Raw genomic sequence first — 22,800 nt, 5'->3', positions numbered from 1 at the left:
AAGAAGCTCACAGCAACCTGTTCTGAATATGAAATCATACTCAGTGAGTTTTACTGTTAATGCCTCACTGCTACAGATGGTTTATGCAGAGAAATACAGGGGGGGGAGGGGTTCTGAAGGATGGCGTGGGTGTATTCATTACAGTGAACCGTAGAAGCAAGTTTCTAATGAATGCTGATGTGCGGTTTTTTTTGTGCCAATGCTGATGTGTAGGTGTGAGTGTGCATGTGCGATAACTGAGGCGCAGGGGGACACTTTGGGCCACTGCATAATAACTACGTTTCTATGGGGCAGCAAACTCTCTTTCTTTCGCTCACACACACACACACACACACACACACACACACACACACACACACACACACACACAGGCACACACACACACACACACACATACACATGCGCAGACACACACACACAGAGACACACACACACACACTTTCAAAGGGGCCCTTGTTACTCATGCATGACCAGGCCATAATGCACTTCTGCGCTTTCACTCACCGTTGGCAGGACAACAGAATTACCGAGAAAAGCATTTGGGAAAGCGGGATTTGCCAAGACTGTGGGAACAGCCAGATTCCTTCTTACACCACAAAAGATGGTGAAAGAGCAACACTCCCTTCCCTTACACACACATTTGGAGCAGTAAAAGTATTGTCCTTTATTGTATCACCTTCTGTCTCAGAGCCGTATGCAGCAGTGAAACTATGTTTTCACTTGGATTACAAGCTAAGATGGAGCACAGAAAAAAGTTGGTTGAAATGAAAACACGAGGGAAAGATGAAGCTGTATTTTTTAGAATAGAACGAAGAAAATTATGCAAAATTGTTGCACCTGTAAGACATACAATTTGAGCAGTTAATAAATGTGTGTGTAAGTGTGTGTGTGTGTGTGTGTGTGTGTGCGTGTGTGTGGACGTCAGTATCCAACTCTGGCGGAGCATTGATCGATCTGGCTCCCGACAAAGAAGATGTGAGCAGACAACTAATGGAAGAGCTAGCCTCAATTAGCCCACTGACTGATGGGAAATGTGATTTCATTTAGTTGTCGCTACAGACACTGTAAACAAGTCATGTTTTCCCTCCGGGAGACTGAGCAAACAGAAAACACACACACACACACACACGTACACACAGTGAGGCAAATTCAGAGGGATGTGAGAATCCTTGCAGCTGTTTAGCACTTTACAATATGTGATCGATGTCCGTTGTGAAACTTCTATACGGTCTCATTTTGTTAAATGTGTCCAGGTCACCTGTGGCACGGCATCAAACGAGGCACACGATAGTGCCACTGTTCATTCAATAGCATCGCTTTTTGTTTTCTTCAAACTTTGGTTCTTGCTAACACATCATCCCGATTTAATTAACACATGTAGGTAAGAAAACACCACAGAACCTGTGACCAAGCCTTGTTATACACAGGATGTCACACAAATAGTGACATATCTTGTTAGATCCAATCGGTGGGCTTGTTAGGATTTATTCATACGTGTTTGGAAAAACAGTGTATGTAAAAATGTGCATGTATGTCTGTGAAACACTTTGCTGCTCGTTTTGTTAGGTGTTCTATAAAAAAATTCCATATTATTATTATCAATTACAAAAGCTTTGTTTTTTGATTAAACCTTAATTGCACAACATGAGACTAATAGCTAACAACTAAGTGCTAAGTAATTACAATTACGCAGAGAAAAGGGATTTCATACAAAAGGAGCCAGTCAGCTCTTTGATGCGGTGACAGCCAGGCGTTATGCTCTGGGTCATGCAGTCGTTGGAGAGCAACTGTGCTGCCTAACTCTAAAAGCTTTGGAGCCACGTTGACCACGTGTGCATGACGACAGAGCAAGTCGGGAAAAGGTCGGACGCAAATCTAACGAGCATGCATTGTGCTGTGATCGGCGGCGATCGATTCTGTGCAGGGCCGAGTCATCTCAACGGAGCCTATCGGGCGAATCGTGCGACTGGCCGGGTGGTTAATGACCTTAGCTTAGAAAGAAATAAGCAGTGAAATCTAGCATTACAGGAGCGGAGGAGGAGGTTGTTTGACACACTCGTGGCAATTTAAAGGACATTTAAAATCTGTTTGAAACCAGATTGTTGTTTAATAGATGGTAGTCAAGGACATATTGATACTGTCGTTCAAAAAATGATTGCGATAGTAAGCTGTTACATCTTTTTTTTTTCCACAGCCCGACGGTCAGCTGTCTTTTGGTGTTGTAATTATTTAGTCTCAACCAATTAGATTTCTCCACACCTGCTCTTAACGACTCTTCTTACTGCTGTAACGAGATGTCTGTACGCTGTTGCTCCCGACCTCCTACATTCATCAATAGGCAGATAACTCCGGGTCACGTTCCACACGCTCCTCAGGAAATCCTATACCGAGTCAAAGCCATTAACCCTTCAACTATAGGAATAGGTTGCATCCGTAAGACACATCCACATTACTTTCACCGCTATTGACACCATTAGGGGAATTCACATGCTATACACTAAACATTATACAGGGCAAGACACAGACATGCCAAGGTCAGAAATGATCTCTGAGAGTCACTGCATATTAACTGTCTTTTGATGCACATAACCTTTATGCATCTGCATTGCCTCGGCAGTGTTATAAAGCTGAAAGTCTCACTTCATCCAGAGATAGAAAGTCAGAGAGAGAGAACAAGAGTGTAAAGGACACAGAATGAAATGAAAGGAACGTAGCTTGCTGGTGTAACAGATTCATCAGTACAGCCTGGGTGCATTCTGATGGAAACAGAGCACTGTACGCATCATTCTGAAAAGAGGAAATTATATGTCATGGTCTATAAAGCAGCCACTTTCTATATTTTCAGAGACAGCGTCCTTGTGGCCTAGATCATTGTACCGTGGATGTAGAACCCTCGGTTATGATGACAAAGCTCCTTTTAAGACATTCAGGCTCTCTGCTGGAGCTGCCTGCAGAAGATCAAGCTACTTTCGGGATAGACTTTCCTAAATTTCACTCACACTCATTTAACCAGCACAGAGAGAAAAAATTGATCCGGAGCAACATAATGACATGGCAGACCGTCACAACCGTCTAGTGCCATTTTAGTCTCAAACCTTGCATCTTTGACGTTTTGAAAACTTGCTGAGAACATGGCTACTTTCTAGGAGGAGTTGCAATAAGTGGAAGACAGTCATGATCAATTCATGTTGATATGGTGGCTTGCTGGGATTAGAATTCTCACTTCAATTTGACGCTGATGGTGAAAGATTATTTGCTCAAAATACATTTCAAAACATTATTTGCACAGTAGATCCACAATACAGGTAGACCGTTGTTACAGATCACACGAAGATGATCGCATGTTAAAGTGCTGATCAGAGCTGCAGGTTCTCTTGCCTGAACGTTTGTGACAGTAAATGTTAAAAAATACTTGGAATCAAAAGGGACATTATCAGGAGTTGTAACAACAAAATGAAAAAGATCAGGGGCAATAGAAGTAGTCAATTTGAATGGGTAAGCTGGGAGAAAAATCCACTTTTTGGATGACTATTCATTCCTCTCATTAGATTTTAGTGTTTATCTCCCCGAGTCAAACATCCTTTTCAACACTTTCTATTCAAACCCCAACATCACGGAACCATCTATAATTTATGCAGTGACGATGTCATGTAGCTATCAAAAAAGACAATTCATGTGGGTCAATTCTAACTGGTTGTTTCTGTCCAGATATTACAGCTATGTAACAGCTATTATTAATCTTACGGATAAATTACTTTTGTGCCTCGTTCACTTGCTCAGAATATACAGTAGACATTAGCATATTTGATTATACAGCACGTGCCTTAGTATCTGAATACCAAGTTATTGTAGTGACAGCCAAGATTAAGTGGAGATATATATATATATATATTTAACCAAATTGAATACAAGAGAATCAAATTCTGAAAATGTGCTAACAGTATCCGGCTCAGTTAACTTCCCTGCTGCATTTATATGTCCAAATTCTCCACGGATATCAGCAAAGCAAACCTAACTTACTCACTACCTTGGAGCAGCTGCAGTGAAACTTTTTTTTATTTTATGTGTGACAAGGACATCAACAGAACTGTCTCCAAACTTCACTGCCTCTTTAATTTGGTCACATGATCTGCATTTGCATTGGTATGCAGTTTCCGCTGTACCACAAAACTCAGTAGTGCTTGTTAAAACACTTTCATATCTATGCAAGTGCAATGAATGGTGTCTGACAAGGGCGCTTGTCTGCCAATTGGAGTACTCTCATAAAGGAAGCACCCTGCCGGGATGAAAGCCCCGGGTGACGCTGGTGAGTGAGGTGTCGGGGGAAAGCGAGGAATGAAACATCCAGATAGGAAAGAGAGAGTGTTGGGGAGCGCAAGGAGATGCATAAAGATAAAGGGGAGAAAAACATATAAACCATGTTATTACATTATTTGAGATGCTCAGAGAGGAAAATGAAATCTCTTGTGCCTGCATACATAATGAATGGTTAAAAACCTTGATTGTGCATACTAGACATATTTGTGAGATTGTGTGCGTGGGTTTGTGTGTTTTGAGCTCCATATTGTCAAGCCTCATTTCCTGAATATCTCACGCATGGCTGCTGTTCGTTTTTTGGGCTATTCTACTTCCCCCCCACTGCACTGTCTTTAATCTATTTCAATTTTTTTAAATTCTCCGGGTTAATCTGTCTCTGCTCCAGTTCCTGTCTGGATAGAGCAGACGCTGATGTGATATAGGAATTCCTCTATTCTCCCTCATTGATCCTGTTAGCGTCACAACCTTCTAATTTTCTTATCCCCCTCACCCTCAACCTATTTATGACCTACACACACTCACACACACACACATGCACACACACACACACACACACAATGTCTTGCGGTTACCCTCATCCATGTCTCATCTCATCCCGGTGAGACATAACAGGAGCATTGGCACGGCAGTGGCCGCGAACATGTTACTCAGGATGCTAGCCGAGCCACGGGCTCAAGACATACGCGCCTAACATCTCAAAACAACCTATCCCCGTTCCCTGTTGCTTTTCCTGCTTTCTCTTTCCTGTTATCTTTTCTATCAACGGTGGTCTCCTTTGAATGTCAAGTACCCATTGGATATCAGGAGCACTGCTGGGACTTCAGGGATTATGCTATTAGTTTTTCTAATCAAGCTGGAAAGGGATGAAAGCCCTGCAAGCAGTTCAAGTCGCATTTTTCTGTTTGGTATAGCGGCATACTTTAAAAGGCCTAATTTGATACAAATTAGAAAATAAATGCCTACTTAGTTGCTTCACAAGTACATTCAGTCTGGTATTACTTGATGTATTCTTAATGTATAGACGTAATGCACCATAATGTCAGCGATTTGGTTTAAATTAAAGTGGGAAAGAGTCATTGATTTAAATGTCATACATCTATGGGAGGGGCAGACCTACATATGCAGTGATATCTCTTTGGAGACTTAATGAACCCAAAAGTGTGAGAAACAAGTTTTGGAATCAACATATGCCATCACTCCAACAGAGCCATGTATTTATGAGAGATTAGAGAAATTGCAATTCATCAATTTCATGATTATCCTTTACTGATCAATCTGATTCAAGTAGAGCTGCACAATGTGGGACATGAAAGCACTTAAAGACTAGTGCAGGCCTTGATCTCATGAAAATATATAAAAAATACAGCTTTTCATTAAAGATGTTGGATAAGAAAACCCATGCCATCACTATATATTTGCCATGTGGATATGAGCTTGAAATTGTGTAAATTTACTGCTGATCTCTTGCTGCCATGTGGAATACAGTACGTAGAGCAGAGTATCAAATTGTATGACCATAGTGTGTGAACATGGAAATGGTTCATATCAAACAGGACATGTCAGACAGACTGGAGGCCACTATTTCTGTAATCTGCACAGTTTACACACTGCACTTTTCTTAGAACCCAATTTTGCCTATTCTTAATGAATTCATCAGAAATTCAAAATGTATCTCTGCCGTTACCTCGGCTCCATGACCATAATGCCCATGGGGGTGAAAGGTGGCTCCAGGATTATGTCATGTGAAGGTCACCTCCTCTCACACAGGCTGAGCTAGGACCATCTGTATTGAAGAACTACTACAGCCTAAAAGATATGACTCCTTTATGGCTCAGTTTTAATAAGGTCAGGATTAGGGTGACTAGTGCATTACGACAAGGGCTTAGGATCAGCGCTGAGTCCTGGAGAGTAGTCTACCATTTACCAGCTCAGTGAAACTGTGGTTAACACTGTCTCATTATTGCTGCCATGCCGGGAGATTTTGGGCCGATCTTTTCAGTAATAGCTTGTGTCTGCAGCACTGTGTGCATGTGTATGCCGTGTGTGTGTGTGTGTGTGTGTGTGTGTGTGTGTGTGTGTGTGTGTGTGTGTAGAAGCGAGCGTTGGAAGGTGACCACTGGTGTGAGGATTTGCGCGTCAGCCGTTATAATTTAATATTTGCCATGCTGATATCTCCATTCACCATTTTTCTGTCCCTTCTCTTCTACTTTCCATCTCAACTACAGAGTAGCACGATAATGTTGCACTCAGGGTGCTTCTCAGAGGATTAGCAGAGATTAGCATTAGCTGGTCCATTTGATCTGGATACACATATTGCAACATTAGCATGTCGGCAAACTCGTCTGAGATTGTAGCCATAGCATGAATTTGCAAAGGGAGAGAAAGAAGCAGTGAGAGAAGGAAATATACAGTTGCAGCTTCAAAAAGACAATGTTAGAAATGACCGTTAGTGTTTCTTAGATTAAGATAATCAAAAAAATTAGCAAGTAAGTCACTTAGTGCAGCTGCATGAATGGGTTTAATAGCAACTGTTCCATAAGTATGTTACTTGTTATTCATAAATGTAATGGTTTGACCTTTGTATTCTACATTTGCTGTAGTTCACTTTATGAAAAGATGGTTTCTTTTACTCCTTTTATCTAGATATGAAACAACCAGGTGATATACAAGAATGCTACCAGGAGCAGTGACACATTTCTAAAGAAAATGTCTTGAAAAATTCTCCAGTGAAAAAGGCTGCTGTTGCTGAAATGTCAAACAATCTAAAAATAAATGACTGCTGCCAAATGTGAAACATGCAGCCAGACTACAGCGGAAATCCAATCCATCAAAACTAATCCAGCTGTGCTAAACGCACTTCCCAGGTGGGCAATAGATTTACATTTAAAATTGTAAATTGCCATGGCAGTAAGGCTTTGACTGGCACTGTAGAAGTTATGAAGCTTAGACATGAAGCATCAAGCATGTGAACTGACAAGGCTACACTAAAATAGTTTCAAAACAAGCACTGCATACAACATATTTAAAATGTTTATGTAATGCATGTGAATGCACAATTTTGGCATCACTCACGACTAATGAGTCTTACTAGATTCCTACTACGTGAGGAGTTCGACTTACTTCAGCCAGTGGAAGCTTTTGACTTGTGTGTAAAGGAGAGTGATGGACTGAGTAATTGAGTGCACTGTGAAACACACACTAATGAGGAAGATAAAGGAGGAATAGAGCAAACTGTGTTACCCATTTCTAATGATAAGAGATGAGAAGAAACAGAGAAGGAGTGCAGGAAAGGGAGACCATTCTGTTTTTTGAAAGAATGCATCTGCTGTTTGTCTAACTTGTCTAGTCGTTTTTTACGAAGCACAATACTGGCTCTACCCAACCGGAGCAAAGTGAGAGAATAGCAAATAGCTTTAAGATAGGCGGTGAAATTACCCGTAATTGGGGGCCATTTAAAAACATAATAACTTCTTTGGTTCCTCAGCAGGAGGTTCAGAGCTGGGGACGCTTTTTGATTAGAAGTGGAGATGAGTTAGCTATAAAACTACTGAGCCAAACCGTAGCCAGACTCATGCAGTGTTTGTGTGTGGGTGTGTGGGTGTGTTTGTGTGTGTGTGTTTGCCAAAATGCAAAATATTAATAATTTTGGAGGTGACATGATTATTCAAGTCCAGTGACAGTCCAACAGGGACCACTAGAGAATATCACACAAACCAACACGTGAAACAGCGGGAACAAGCAAACAAGCTTGTAAAATCTCAAACCATCAATGCTAAACACCAACTTACAAAAATGCAAATGGAGCATGAAAATATGTATTAAAATCCAGCTGGAAACGTGCCACGGCATCTTCAACAAAGATGTGTATGCGGTTTGCAAATTGTCACCGTTCCACTGAGTAGGATAGTGGAAGTGAGCTCAGGGGTGTGTGCCACTTAGGGTGGGGGGAATAATGTTGTGTAGCAAATAATGGATTTGCAATGTGGCAAACAGAGACAGATGGTGGAGGCTATGTGTTTGCTAGCTTGGGCACACGCACACACACACACACACACACACACACACACACACACACACACACACACACACTCTGTGTGTGGAAAAGAAATCCCTAAGGCACATTATGTATGCTGCCGCTCGCTCACCCAAGCCAAGGGTCTCAGTTCATTTGGTTTTTAACTGTTATAAATTGTCTCACTTGACTCCATCTTCCCTCCCCTCTACCACAGGCCTAGAGCAATCTCGACACAGAAAGCGGCAGACTCCAAACTTAGAACTAATATAGGATTTTAAAATTGTCCTTAGAAGTCGGATCCATACTGGTAGAAAATCACAGACATAAAGTCGTCATGCAGCGAGGAATGAAGACATTTACAGTTGCAAGGACACATCAATAATAAAGTACTTTATTTAAGGAGATATGTAAAACATAAATGTACTTGAATGTCTAACAAAAAGGGACTATGAGCACAGCATTAAAAAAAGCTCTTCTGAAAGCCCACTTCACATGTCACTCGGAGGTGATGGTCAAAGTTTTCACTGCATTATGCTTGGTGTGTGTTTATTTGTGTCTGTTAACAGAGCATGAGTGTGAAACCTTTTCAATTGGATGATATTTCACACCTGCAGTTTTAATTCTAGGGCTTTACACAAAATATGCGTTCTTTCTACTTCACACGGAAACACACACAGAAACCTGTGCAAGGACACACACACATGCGCACACACACACACACACACCCACACAAACACACACACACACACGCACTTGCACACACACACACACACACACGGCCTTCTGGAAATCCTCCATTTGCTCTCATCTGAAGCCCTATTGTTCTTTACATTACCACTTGCCTGAGAAATATAAGAACTGAAACAACACGGCCCAAAAAACTGCTCGGGTTTACGGTGTGCACCAAAACCAAAATGGAAGGCCAAGATCAATTTGAGTTTAAGACAACATCAGTGGATTTTAACTGCATCATTTCACAACATTAAAAGTGCTTAGAAATGGCTCATCCAAAAGATTGTCTAATAGCTTTCAGAAACTGAATTAAGATGTGGGAGGACCCTTAAGCTGTTGATTAGACAAGGGACAAGAAAGTGACTTCTGGCGATACTATGAATACAAAAACCTACACACATACACACTTGAGTGTGCACGCACACACACACACAGACACACACACACACAAACACACACACACAGAAAGTCAATTAACATGAACATGTGTCTTTGGGGAATTATATTTCAATTAGCTTTAGCTACTTCTAGGCTTCCTCTGAGACCGCGACGCTAAAACAAGAGCACAGATCTGCATTTGTGGATGCAGTAAATCCTGCTTTTCAATTAGTATCATGACATAATTCCATATCTATTGTTTAAGTACAAGTAAAGCGATTAAGCACTAAATGAATACTTTGCACGATATTAAAGAACTGTGATGTTAAAAATGTCTAAGATGGATAGAGCTATTTTCAAGCCAATTTGAAGAAAACAATCATGGCAATGCCAAATTAACAAGTGTGAGTGTCCATTAAAAATGTGTAACAGCCACCAGAAGGAACTGGCATTAAAAAGGGATGTTATTTCCAGGATTACTGTATAGAATAGTAGAGGTGACTTAAAAAATAAATAAATAGGGACTCGGGGAGCACCTATGGGATTTTCTGTGGATATAGGTTCATTTCCTGTCCATAAACCAACTGGACATTCCTTTTAATGAACCTTAGACTACATAAGAATAGTAAAAAAGTGACGCTTCAGTAGAGAAGAGATGTGTTGGTTTGTTCCCATCTCGTTGCCAAATCGTAGCAGTAAAGTTGAAAAAAAAAAGCATGTTAAATCCAGCAAATTCAGTCCCTGAAAACAAATCACGTCTGTCGTTTCCTCACTGTTGTCTTGAAACTGTACATGTATATTTGTACCAGTGTGTGTTTTTGGTGTACACATATGGCGTGAGAATGATACTGTACACAATATGAGCTGCCTTTGCTTTGGCCGCATACATGTGTGTCAAGAATAGAAACAAGAGTCCCCAAACAGTATCAGAGTTAGGGCAGAAGAGCTCAGGGACTCGGCAGAGTCACGGCTGTCCGTATCTTTATCTCCGTTTGAAGAAAATGATTACTGTAACATGTACTACCAAGTCTCCAGACTCTGGCCCTCAGGGAGTTGTATGAAAAGAAGCTGTCAGATGAAAGGGCACACAAAATAAAAAGAACATTATCTCGGCTAAGAGTTGTTAAGAGGACCTGTAGGGCGCTGAAAGTACATGTTAAATGTCCTCTCTTTGTTTGTTTGCTTACTTGCAAGTGTGCCTGCAGTATGTATGAGAGAAAGAGAGGTAGTACATATTGTAATTGTCTTGGGGTTTTCTTATTTCATTTTTTTTTCTTCATCTTGAACCTTCCTTTGGCTTTTACTGGTTGGAGGGAAAGATTATAAACACCCTCTGTTTGGGGAGTTTTAATCCAAAAGGTGATTGTGTTTGTGTGTCTTAATTCCAGAGTGTTTGAGATTAGTGACACATGGCTTGTCAAAGACTGGAGACTTCAGATTAGCCACTCGCTAATCCTTCAGAATTCAATGCTAATACAGACATCACATATGCATGCCCGCGTACACACAGGCTGATGCGCTCACACTCACTAACACACTATATGGCTTTTCCAATGTGTGTGCTTGTGCGTGACTCGTATGGCTAGATTATATCTGATCGCTGAAGCCTGACTCAAACAAAAGAAGCCAAAGATCAGAGAAAGTTTGCTCGTCAATCAAGGCACACCAGAGAAGTTGACCAAAACAAGAACCGTTCAGTTTCCCTATGAATACGACGCATCATATCAAATCTAAAGTTCACCGCATAGTATCGGCTCACAATGTACTGGATACAAATTAAAACCTACGCAACCTCAAAGTGTTCTTTTCAAACTGTAATTGTTTTTTCTCATCACAAAAGTTCCACATCTAGAAATGCACATTAGTTCATATTCTGTCGAGGATACATAAATAGCTTTGCGTAAACCTTGAAAAAAAGCTTCATCAGCTGATATGCTAGCTGAGCTTGCATACTTCTTCCACCTACTGGGAGGTCTATTTAGGGTGAAAACTATCTGTCTGCTGCCGTTGCAGCCAAATCCACCTGTGGGCTCGTATTCTCTACATTCTCCATGGGAGGCTGTATTTCATCTCTCCCTTCTCTCGCTTAGGGCTGGCTTTAGAATTACACTCTGCCTAAGAAACATGAAACGCAGCTGTGATGCCAAATTACAAATCTAAATTTACTCTACATCGATTCCCTGCGAAAAATGTTAATTTGCGGATTAGAAACTCGTTAGTGACATCTTCTGTATCTGTAACCAGGACGCTACCTCACACTTCATCACCATAATGGGAATATGTACCTTTCACTGTGGCTAAAATAATATACTGTAGTAATTAGAATTACTATCTTATGAATGTGACATGATAGAATTGAAGCTATTTTTTTCAACCACTTGTGAAGCGTGAAGGTGCATCAGCGCCATCACTCAGCCAACTAACTTGCCAGGATTTAGTAAAGCAAGTAACTGCTTTAAAGCTTTAGTCGTGCGTGTGTGGGCCAACAAAATGGGGAGACCTGGGGATCTGCAAGTCATGTATGAGTCCTCAGCTGATTCCCAGAGTTCATTTAGAGTTGTTCATTATCTTTTGAGGGGAATGTTAGCTTGGCTAAATCTTTCTCACCTATCCATATCTAGCGTTACTGGACTGGTATCGTCAGGCAGCGCCATCATTCAGTTTGGGCGCATCCCATTTTGCAAGCTTATAAAAGCCTCGGAGATTTCCACACACAGGCTGCTTTGGGAGCTGAGCTGTGCACATCGGAGAACATTTGCATGAAGCTTAAAACTTTTCACTCCTTCGTGGTGTCTTGCCAGGTTCCTTTTTTGCCACTTGTGAATCTCTACCATCTGCGACTACATGTGTATTAAAGCTTAACAATTACTGGCCTCGTGCCTCATTTCATCCCTATGTCTAAACACGCTGTACGAGCGTCTGTATTTAACTTGTCATAGCGGCACAATCCAAAGCAAAACCTGCACCAAATATGTGTACCAATATGAGAAAGAGTTGGAACAGGTGGCAGGTTCATTGGAAGTGTTCCTGGAGAAGCACATTTCTGCTCTGCCACGGAGAACCTGTGAGCTCTGAATCCAACCACGTTCCCTTCCAGCCTCCTCCTTTCTGTTTTAACTTTTTAACACCTGGACTAACAAAAGACTGGCTTTGATCATGGGAAATCCCTTGGCAGAGCAGCAATGAATCCACAGTGGAGTGAGCGCCATGTGTCTGTGTGTGTGTGTGTGTGTGTGTGTGTGTGTGTGTGTGTGTGTGTGTGTGTGTGTGTGTGTGTGTGTGTGTGTGTGTGTGTGTGATGCACATTGAGCCAGGGCTGCTCTACTGAGGATTCTCAGCATTGAAGCTTCATGGCATCGGTTTAAGGTGCGGCACACCTCACATGTTCTACCTGTCAAAGCGTGTCCATGAAAATGAACACACTCGCAAACACACAGGAGTGGGAGGAGGGCGAGTGCAACTGATCAAGAAAGAGAGAACATCTTGTTTTCTCCCGTGTAATCAGTGGCTCTGCAAACACACACACACACAAGGCCGCTTGTTATCAGAAGCTTTCCCACGCTGCTGCGGCACAAAGCGCCATACCAGGACTGGAGGATGAAGCGAGGGAGGAATGGACGGAAGTACAGAGGGATGGAGGGTCAGCCTTCAGCGGCTTAGACTCACTGCGGGGATAAACACATCCCTCAGCGGGGGTTTGTATTTAGGCTAGCAAGATCAGAGTTCAAAAACAGAAAGACTAGCGGGAAACAGGCAGAGCAGCAGAGATAAACGGCCATCCACACAGCAAACAACCAGTGCACATATCACAGACTTTAGCTGGGGAGCTTGAACATTCCTCCTCCACACCTCTCCTCCCACATCACTCTTACATCAACTCCTCTATTCTAGAACATCTTCCTCTTTCTCTCTCTTGCTCTCTTGCCTCCATCTCCCCTCGCCTGCTGCTCAGCCCCGAGCTCTTACGTAAGAGGCACATTTGCATAACAGGCGGTTTTCTCTGGCTCCGGCATGGGCACATGAGACACACTGGATAATATGTTAACAACTCGGGCTGTTGGTAAACAACAACCTCCATCACAACACTTCACGTTCACACTATATACCGCGCAGGTCTTGTCTGTGACAGAGATTCAGTGTGTCTGGATCTCTTGATGCCAGCTGGCACCGGGCCAGAGGGGATGAAACAGCTGTCATTTACCGAACGCACGGATATGGCTTCGGCGAGATAGACTTCATTCAGGAGGGGGCTGACCTGCCTGCTGTGTGGAACCTATACAATAATAGGTCTTGCGCCGCAAGATGACTGTTCAAATCAAGCAGCCTAGCATTATCCTCTTCAGGGTTAGGGAGAGAGGAGGGGAGAGAGGGAGAGTGACGTGAGGGTGTGTGGGGAGCCACACATGAAGTGAGCCTGACATGCACTTTGCTGTAACCGCCACCGTTATGTCTTTACTTAGGCCTTCAGACACAAGCTAAACAAACAAGGCACACATTTGCAGGAATATTATGCAAACACACACACACACACACACACACACATGCAGGAACACCAACACATTTGTAATGAGTGTGCCACCTTTATGAGAGTAAAGAGTAAAATAAAGGCCTTGTTGCAGCAATAATAGTGCAAGATGTAAAATATACCAGATATACTAAGATAGCTCATTACATATCAATCAATTTTGTCAAGAATGGCCTTAATCATTTCTGGTTATTTAGGAAGGACAGCTCCCACACTCTCTCTCATGTGCAGACACACGCGCACACTTCAAAGCGACGACAACAAATGATCAAGGGAATCAAGGACAATTGATGTCTCGATTGAGATTTCTCATTTACTTGTGTGGAAAACAGCAGTTAAAGTCAAGACTTTCGTGTTGATGAATCTGTTCTGATATCGTAAATGCCTTAAATGCATCTTGATATGATTTGAGTGGGATGAAATGGACTTTATATGACAAAACTGAATCTCAGCGTGGCGTATGTGGCCCTGCTGTTCGACTGACAGTTGTTTTGGAGTAAATCCATCAGCCTCCTGCCACTGTTGAGCACAGCCTGAATGTACCAGTCCAGAAATTCAAGATGTGTTCCCTTTTAAACTTCGCACATAAATACATCTTACTTTATTTCCTTGCTTGCCAAACTATCCGACTTCCATCTCGTACCAGTACAGTAACACCGTCGTTAAGTGTGCTACGAAAAGGACCACAAATAATACCACTGGGTCGTGTCATACAACTCTACATCAGATTTGTAAATAGTGGAACTATTCGGAAAGAAAAGCATGTTCCCCAGAGGTAGATAGATACATACTTTATTCATCACCAGGGGAAAATGTGCGTCTGCACAGTATCTTCAAAATAGAAGCCTGATATGAACACAACATGTGATGATGATGTCTAGTAACAATATAATAATAGCCATAATAAACAATATCATAACATCAAATGATTATAGCCCAATAATTCACTTTCTGTGGAGTGCATTGTCCCAAACTTACTTAGTTGTTACTCACACATCTGTGATAACACAATTGTAAGCATATTAAATAATTATAAGGAAGCTACAGTAGTTGCAGTTTGTATGTTTTTTTCCAGCCATTTGTCTATGCAGTTTCCACTTTAATACATATAAAATATATATTTATACATCTTACAAACAGACACGCACTCAATGTGACCTTGACCCCCAATGTCACTTTATTCTGGTGTTTACCGGCGGGTCCCCCATCAGGTGAACACTTTTGCGAGTTATTTATCGTAAATCTGAAATAAAGATCAGATAAAATATTCTAATTTATTGATCTAAATGGAGTTCAGTCGTTGTGAAATTGATTTCCATACGTGAGCAAATATCAGTGTTGTGAATATTGACAATTTAAGGGTTGAACTGAGAGGAAGATACACATTAATATCGCCAACGAAAATTAAATGTTCGGAATTTAATGGAGAACATGCCCATCAGGCCAGTGCACCTGCTCCTCCAACTCATTTGAGATTATTGGCAAAAAACCTTCTTTAAAAACTGCACACGCCCAGCTCACTAGACTGTGCGCACTCGCAACTGACACCGCACCTGCACGAAAGAAACACAAGTCCAAAATCTGACACGAAAACAACAGATATCTGGAATCAAAATGCTCTGCATGACTGCGATGAGCTCCATCAAACTGTTCAGTGCGTAAAAACGTTGCCAGTGTCTGTGTGACTCATGCGAGTGCTGCAAGTCAAAAACAACCGCGGGGTTGGTTACTTCATGTTGAGGTGTGTCTTCCTCGCGGGCTCTTTTTTTTTGCTCCATTGCCACTCACGCACAGGACACAATTACAGACGCAAGAGCTGCATCAGACTGTGGCTGCAGTCTGTCGTGTACAATTATATAAATAAGACTCCTCGCATTCCTGAACAGGAACATTCAAAAGATCCCGAATGTTACTGGACAAGAGCTCTCCCTCTCTTTATCTCCCTCTCTTTATCTCCCTCTCCCTCTCTCTCTCTCTCTCCCTCTCTTCGAGCTGTCTCACGTCAAGCACGTTTCGTTTGCATACGCACGTACACTCGCGTGCAGGCACAGACACACATGCACTTGAGAATGAGAAACCCGTGTGTGTGTGTGTGTGTGTGTGTGTGTGTGTGTGTGTGTGTGTGTGTGTGTGTGTGTGAGAGAGAGAGAGAAAGAGAGAGAGAGAGAGAGAGAGAGAGAGAGAGAGAGAGAGAGAGAGAGAGAGAGAGAGAGAGAGAGAGCTCCTCATCTTTCTGCCAGGACCCGCGTGTGACCGTCCTGCTGCCCCTTTACCCTGACCCGTTGTTGGCCCGTAACATGCGCGCGGAGTCTACACAAACATACAACAACAACAACAACAACAACAAAAGCACCGACACAAAGCACACGCAGCGTTCGCCCCGGACTCACCTTTCAGAAGAATCCCATAAATAGTGTAGAGGGTGAAAATCAAATGACTCTTGAGATTCATCCTGTCTCCGCAGTTTCGTGGCTCTCGCCTCCCGCGCTAACTTCTCCTCGTGCCTCCCCGCTGGACCTCGACGCGGACCGGGACTGCTTCGTCAGCTATCCAGGTGGACTTGCGGGAGTGTGCGTCTTTTGTGCGTTTCTGGGAAACGGGGCTGACACAACAGACTTCACAAGCCTGTGTTGCTTATGAAAACGTGTCGCTACTCTTCGAAAGCAACGTCGCGGGATGCACCGGCGGTAAAGTAGCGGCTCGGTTCGCAGGAGGGAACAGCGGCAGAGGGAACCCCAGGGAGAGCAGTCGTCCTCCGGTCACAGAGTATCGATGCTGCCGCGGCTGTACTACTGTCTGCCCCGCTCTCGGTCTGCTGTGGCGCACAATCCACAGCGCAGGGGGAGCACGAGTGGATTGTTTGAGTCCCGCCCACCCAGCTTTGACGGACGCGGGGGGCGAACCAATCACGAAGACCTGAGGTTTACCGAAGTGGGGGCGGGGGGATGGAGGAGGAGGAGGAGGAGCGGGGGCCGCTGCAAAAAATATCAATTTCAACTCGGTAAGTGTTTACAAGTCTGAACAGAAAAAAAGCTTGCACATTCCATACAGTCAATGGTTTACACCCCTTGTCCATAAAACAAAACAAAAGACTGTCCCATTTATTGGCATAAGTGTGTGTGATATTCCTAAAGTGAATGGCTTTGGAAAAAAATAAGGATGGAGGATTTATTTGTATTTTGGATCTCTTACCTACTTTGTACTGCAACTGCTGCACAACCATTTCCTGCCAAATAGTGTTAAATAAAAAAGTGTTATCATATCTCACCTAGTTTAATTTATTCTAGTTATATCTTATTGTTTGCAAAATAAAGAAAATACATGTAGCTTTAATACAAAATAAAGCTACAACTTCATACATAGCCACTAACACACTTACACACCTACATATACAACAACAAAATGTGTGGAGAGGTAAGAAGTGGATCAGGATTGTGCAAATACCTCTCCTAACCCTAACCCTACAAAGTCAAAGCAAAATAAATTAATGTAATGCACTACTAATAACAGAGTTTGCATATTATAACTGGAAATCTCAGCAATGGTACAGCAAATAGCAATGTAAATGTGATTTCAGTGCTTGAAAATATGGTGAGAACCCCAATGCTCAAAGGGTCTCAAATGGACGTTGTCCTTGTCAGCCACACAAGGGTAAAACCCGAGAGACAAGCTGCATCATTTTTTGCAGTGTGAAGGTAGAATGGGCTCAGAATTCAAAACAGAGAAAGAGCATGCAAACGTGCTTCTGGGTGTGAGCTGTCCTTACACATGAACTGGGTACCTTACATGTTGCATTGCTTGCTACTCTGTTGATAGTGATGATCCAGGTTACAGGGCTGTGAAGTATTAAGGTTGACAACTGCCTGAGCTTTGAAAATTGTCTTGCGGAGGACAATCAGAGAGGTGGAGAGGTGAGGTGGAATGTGATGGGACAAGACCGTGTAAAGGTGCAGAGGACAGGGGGTGGAAGCAGTCTAGAGCCCTTTGGAGAAAGCTGTTAAGACAGAAATAGAGAGAGAGAGAGAGAGAGAGAGAGAGAGAGAGAGAGAGAGAGAGAGAGAGAGAGAGAGAGAGAGAGAGAGAGAGAGGTTCCACAGTACAGGGGGTTGATGAGTCAGCGGTGTAGCAGAGAGGTGTAGAGTTCATGGCTGAGGTATGGGATGTCTGCCACTGTTGTTCAATGTCTACTCTGTGTATTCAGGAACTGAGAACACGGAGGAAGAGTAGCATTTGGATATGTTTTATAAACAACCGTGGGAACAAATATAGAAATCGCAAAATCATATAAATGTATTGCAAACAGTGTTAACAGTGCAACTGTTAGCACTGAAGAAGAGCTGAGTGGCAACCATGAGCTAACCAATAAGGCTCGCTCTCATTATCATCCAATGTGTGCAGATAAAGGGTCCGCCCAGAGCCCTGGGCTTTGAAGCACATTGTATATACTAGCCAAACAGTAGAATTACAACTGTTGCTATTGGACGACCAGATTCTAGTAGTTATTCATCCATCAAAATCAATTGAAACAAAGCACAGAGATGCTCGCATTACAACACACTGAGAGGAAGCCCGGCGTCGTTCTCTGCCCAGATTGCCATGACTATATATATTTACATCTTTATCTTTGCATGAACGCTTTGAACATCGTACAGAGAACATTTCAGCACTTTGAGAAATTCTGGTTGTTAGATCAGAGGAAAAGGGCTATACAGTACAAACTGCTTTGTAATGCCACATGAACTTAAGAGGATGATGATTATAATGAACATATGGGAGGGTATAATTGAATAACATAGAGCGGAAGAGCACACAAAACTGCTTTGAACTATGTAATTACTGTATGTATGGAATGTAAGGCATCATAAGACGAATCCCTGAGGGGCATCAGAAGCTCTACAATCAGAGGCTTTATGAATTTATAAGGTGTTGTTTGTAAAAGATGTTGGCCAAGTATTTCTAGTGATAGAGACGCAGAATTAGTTATTAATCTATCAGAATTGTTTAAGTATAAACGTGTATTTTGCAATCACATATTGTATCACAGTATGTCTAATCTTGCATGTCATATTTCTGGGGCAGAGGCACGGGGTCTCTGAGATTGCATCTTTAGCTTGATTGTTAGATGGCTTCTAAAAACAGCCTATGCATTATTTATAAAATTAACTTTGCTCATTAGAAGTTGCCTACCTATGCTAATAACAACCCAACTTCAATTCAGTTACACAACTAAAGCTGGTTAGCAGGAAGAGTTCCCCAACATAAAAAAGAAAATGCATACCATAAGTAACTTTTTCAGTTGAAAAAGTTTGACTCACATTGATTTGAAAATGATGACATGGAGTAAAGTTATTTTATTCATCATAACTCACAACCTGCCTTGACTCTCAGCTGTCATTCATGTTCTTCCTCTGCAGGGTGGTACTTTAACTCAGATCCTGTTGTATAGATCCTGTCATATACGTGCCACACACATACACACACACACGTTAAGTTGTCCCTAGTTTTCCGTAAATGATCCAATTGTCGACAGCGTGCTATAAATAAACTTGACCTGACTCGCCCTGCTGATCTCATTTTGGGTCAATTCACTTTAAGAGGGGGTGCTGCACACCTTGTAATGGCTCATTTCACACTCCCAAAATTGGTGTGTGCCATCACTGGAGGCATAGCAAGGCACCACTGGGTCCTCTCTAAAAAAAAGTGCTTGGATCCAGGGGAGAGGCCGGTCAGTGAACTGATAGAAACAGCACATTTGAGTTTCCGCATCACCTGGGATTGTCCAGATGGCAGATAGACCAGTCTCTCTTTTCCTCTCGCTGTCACACGCACGTACTGTACACACACACACACACACACACACACACACACACACACACACACACACACACACACACACACACGCAGTCACTAATGCACATCCACCTCTCAGAGTTTCAAGTAACCACCACCTGCTCCTGGCTGAGACCATTGTTCACTGGTCCACCTAATGTAGGCTGACACACGTTGCCAAGCTGAGGGCCGAGCACTTTGGCTTGGATGGAACAAGGCGGGGCATGACATAAATCACATCCGCTTTTATATTGAAATGCTATTTCATTCATGTATTTATGGGTGTGTGCATGTATTGAATTGAATGACCTACTTTGTCAATTCTGTACGAAGCCATCCACAATAACAAATGTGAACTCACTAAATATATAATAATAAAAGATAACATTTAAAAAAAAACAATTAAGAAAAATAATCAAAGGAAAAATCACACAGGCATGTCATGAATGCTTGAAAACAAATAATATGTCATATTTTCATCAGAAAAAGAGTAAATTATGTTTCTTATCTGTGTGTCTGTTTGTGAAACATGCTCAAATTCAGTTTCAATATGGAGATGCAACTGAATGGCAAGACTGGTAAGAAAAAAACAGATTTTGAACAGATTATGTCTCCTTCACACCTTTCTTGGACGCATGACATCTCTTAATAACATACAGTTTTGAAGTTTGTGGTGTGACATCTGGAAGAGTGTGGGTGTTGTTGCCAGGATTTGGGGGGTTTGGAGTGCTCTATTTTCTGCAGCACTCTCCTGCCATCCATTTTTCATTTTCCTGTTGCCTGCGTTTCACTATCTACTTCAAGCAAAAAAGAATCACCTGCTGGATGAGTTGGTGATCTGGAACAGCTTATGAGCATGAAATGACCCACTGATATCAAATCAGAGCTATTTAAGAACTGCTGGAGCTCATTACATTATGTGTGAACATTGATTTTAGCGAAGATTATTCGTGCAATTTGGCATTAAATGCCTGTGAAGACACAAACCATGTAAATTAGTATGCATGCCAAAGATGGAAAATTACATTCAGTCTGGACAGAGCAGGAAAGAAACACATGGATAAGCTGTGCTCCTGCACAGGTGGCAGAGGAAGGAAATGAGATGTAGCCAATACAACGCACCAGTAACTGAAACAGCTTCATAGACCAGTAGCTGCTATCCAGAATGGATGTATAACTCCAGTATGACACAGGCAGCGTCTCTTGCAGACACCTGGGTTTTCCTCTCCCACTGTGTCTGCAGTGTAAATGACCTTTCCTTCAGATTTTGGCAACCAGGAAGTGCCACAGAGACCAGAGCCATTGCAGGCTTCCACACCACAAGGAGAGACTGTCCGCCAAACACAGCCTCATCCAAAGCTCAGTAGCAGTGTTGAGATTAGAGTGGCACGCCAATTGTTTCAGTTCCACTCACTCGGAAAGTGTTCCTCGACCCAACTCTGAATACAAAGACGGTAGGAGCTACCCTCTTGTTAATACGAATTGCAGCATTCCACGTCCATTCAGAGGTGTAAAAGATGTTTTGAGTGAGGTTCCTCATACATTCGTACAAAAACAAAAACATATACGTTATACAGGCACATACATCTTTTGAGAGTCACTGTTTGCTTTGTAGTTGATACCAGCCACTGAGACAGAGACTAAAGCATGTGTTGCTTGTGTTGCTTGGTAACTAAGGTCAAGTTCATATCCGGGCGTATTCACAAACAGGACATTTACTGTTCGGGGCTCCAAAGCTGTGTGCGATTCGACAGTGGGCTATCACAGGCCATACCCAAGGTTTTGTATTTTCTAGCCTATTAACTAGGAATTGTGAATACTTTTCCTTTTGTTGTCCTCTCTATAAACTCAGTTTGTGCTTCTTTCTGACTGGAATGAAAAAAGAAGATGAAAAAAAAACATGTAGTTAATGGTGGAAAGCAGCCTTGTGTGTTGGTAAGAATGGTGATAATGTTTTGTGTGTTTGTAAATGAGTAACGAGAATAACTACAGAAGTATGACAGCAGCAATTTAGGCCATACATCTTCTTCATACATGCAGTACACCACTGTACTCCCACACATACACTCCTATACCCTCAAACCTATAGTACTCTGTAATCACTCAGACATTACTATTCTGTCTAACACACTGCAGTATCGTTATACTCATATAATACTCGTCTCCACTGAAACCAAGACGGAATGACCGTTTTATGTAATTGAGAGCAGGAGTGAGTCAGACGGAGTAATAGCTTCTGAAAAAAATGACACATGATGAAAATATACACGCGAATGCATGAAACGATGAAATGAAATGATATTTTTACAATTGAATTGCATCATTGGCTGACAGCCTCAAACATTATTCTATTGGGCACAGTCTTACAAAGAAGGTTGCTCATGATGAGCATTATGGTGAGAATTGCTTTTCTTATACACGCAAACGCTTGGACCGGAGCACATTTTTGACAGAGCTGAATCCCGGTACACATGAAACCGCATGGAAATAAAACCGTGATGCAACTCCACGTGACTATTTTTTGTAACTCATGACTAGGGTTTGACCATGCAGAGAATAATTGTAGTATGATGTTGTGTGTGTTTTGTCATGGTTGTGTGTGGTGAGAGAGACTTTCTGGGTTAAAGTCATGTGACCTGCAATTTTCAATTGTGGCACCTTCGCCTAAAATAACCACACGGATGATAAAGGCTTTGATTGCAACCTTTCTGTGGGCCAATCTGCAGGTGAAAATTAAAACTGCTTATGTTCTTTAATTAAACATTAACTATAGGATTCACAAGTATTTTCTCTCACATCCATGATAGTTTATCATGAACTTCATAAGTTCAGTTTGGATTACAAGGCAAAACCCTGCTGAAGCTAATTGAAAATGTTAATGTTTATCTTATTTTAGGATTAAAATAATGATCATGTTACTTGCAGACCACACTGAAGTATAAATGTTTATGTGTGTGTGTGTGTGTGTGTGTGTGTGTGTGTGTGTGTGTGTGTGTGTTTGTCT

General features: G+C 42.1%; 1 protein-coding gene across 3 annotated transcripts in view; it reads right to left on the bottom strand.

The window, feature by feature from the left end:
• Positions 1-16,774, bottom strand: part of cadm2a (cell adhesion molecule 2a) — a 193,517-nt gene extending 176,743 nt beyond the window's left edge. For all 3 annotated transcript variants that reach the window (XM_068599942.1, XM_068599946.1, XM_068599944.1), the window contains exon 1: positions 16,358-16,774. In XM_068599942.1, the coding sequence (XP_068456043.1) occupies positions 16,358-16,418 (61 nt within the window). In that variant the 5' untranslated portion in view covers positions 16,419-16,774. The remainder of the gene's footprint in view (positions 1-16,357) is intronic.
• Positions 16,775-22,800: the final 6,026 nt, after the last annotated feature.

The sequence above is a fragment of the Clinocottus analis genome, unplaced genomic scaffold (genome assembly GCF_023055335.1).
Source record: "Clinocottus analis isolate CAN_PGR_092001 unplaced genomic scaffold, fCliAna1.0.p SCAF_5, whole genome shotgun sequence".
Taxonomy (NCBI): Eukaryota; Metazoa; Chordata; class Actinopteri; order Perciformes; family Cottidae; genus Clinocottus; species Clinocottus analis.
The sequence above is the reverse complement of the archived record's forward strand: the minus strand, read 5'-3'. Positions and strand labels throughout refer to the sequence as shown.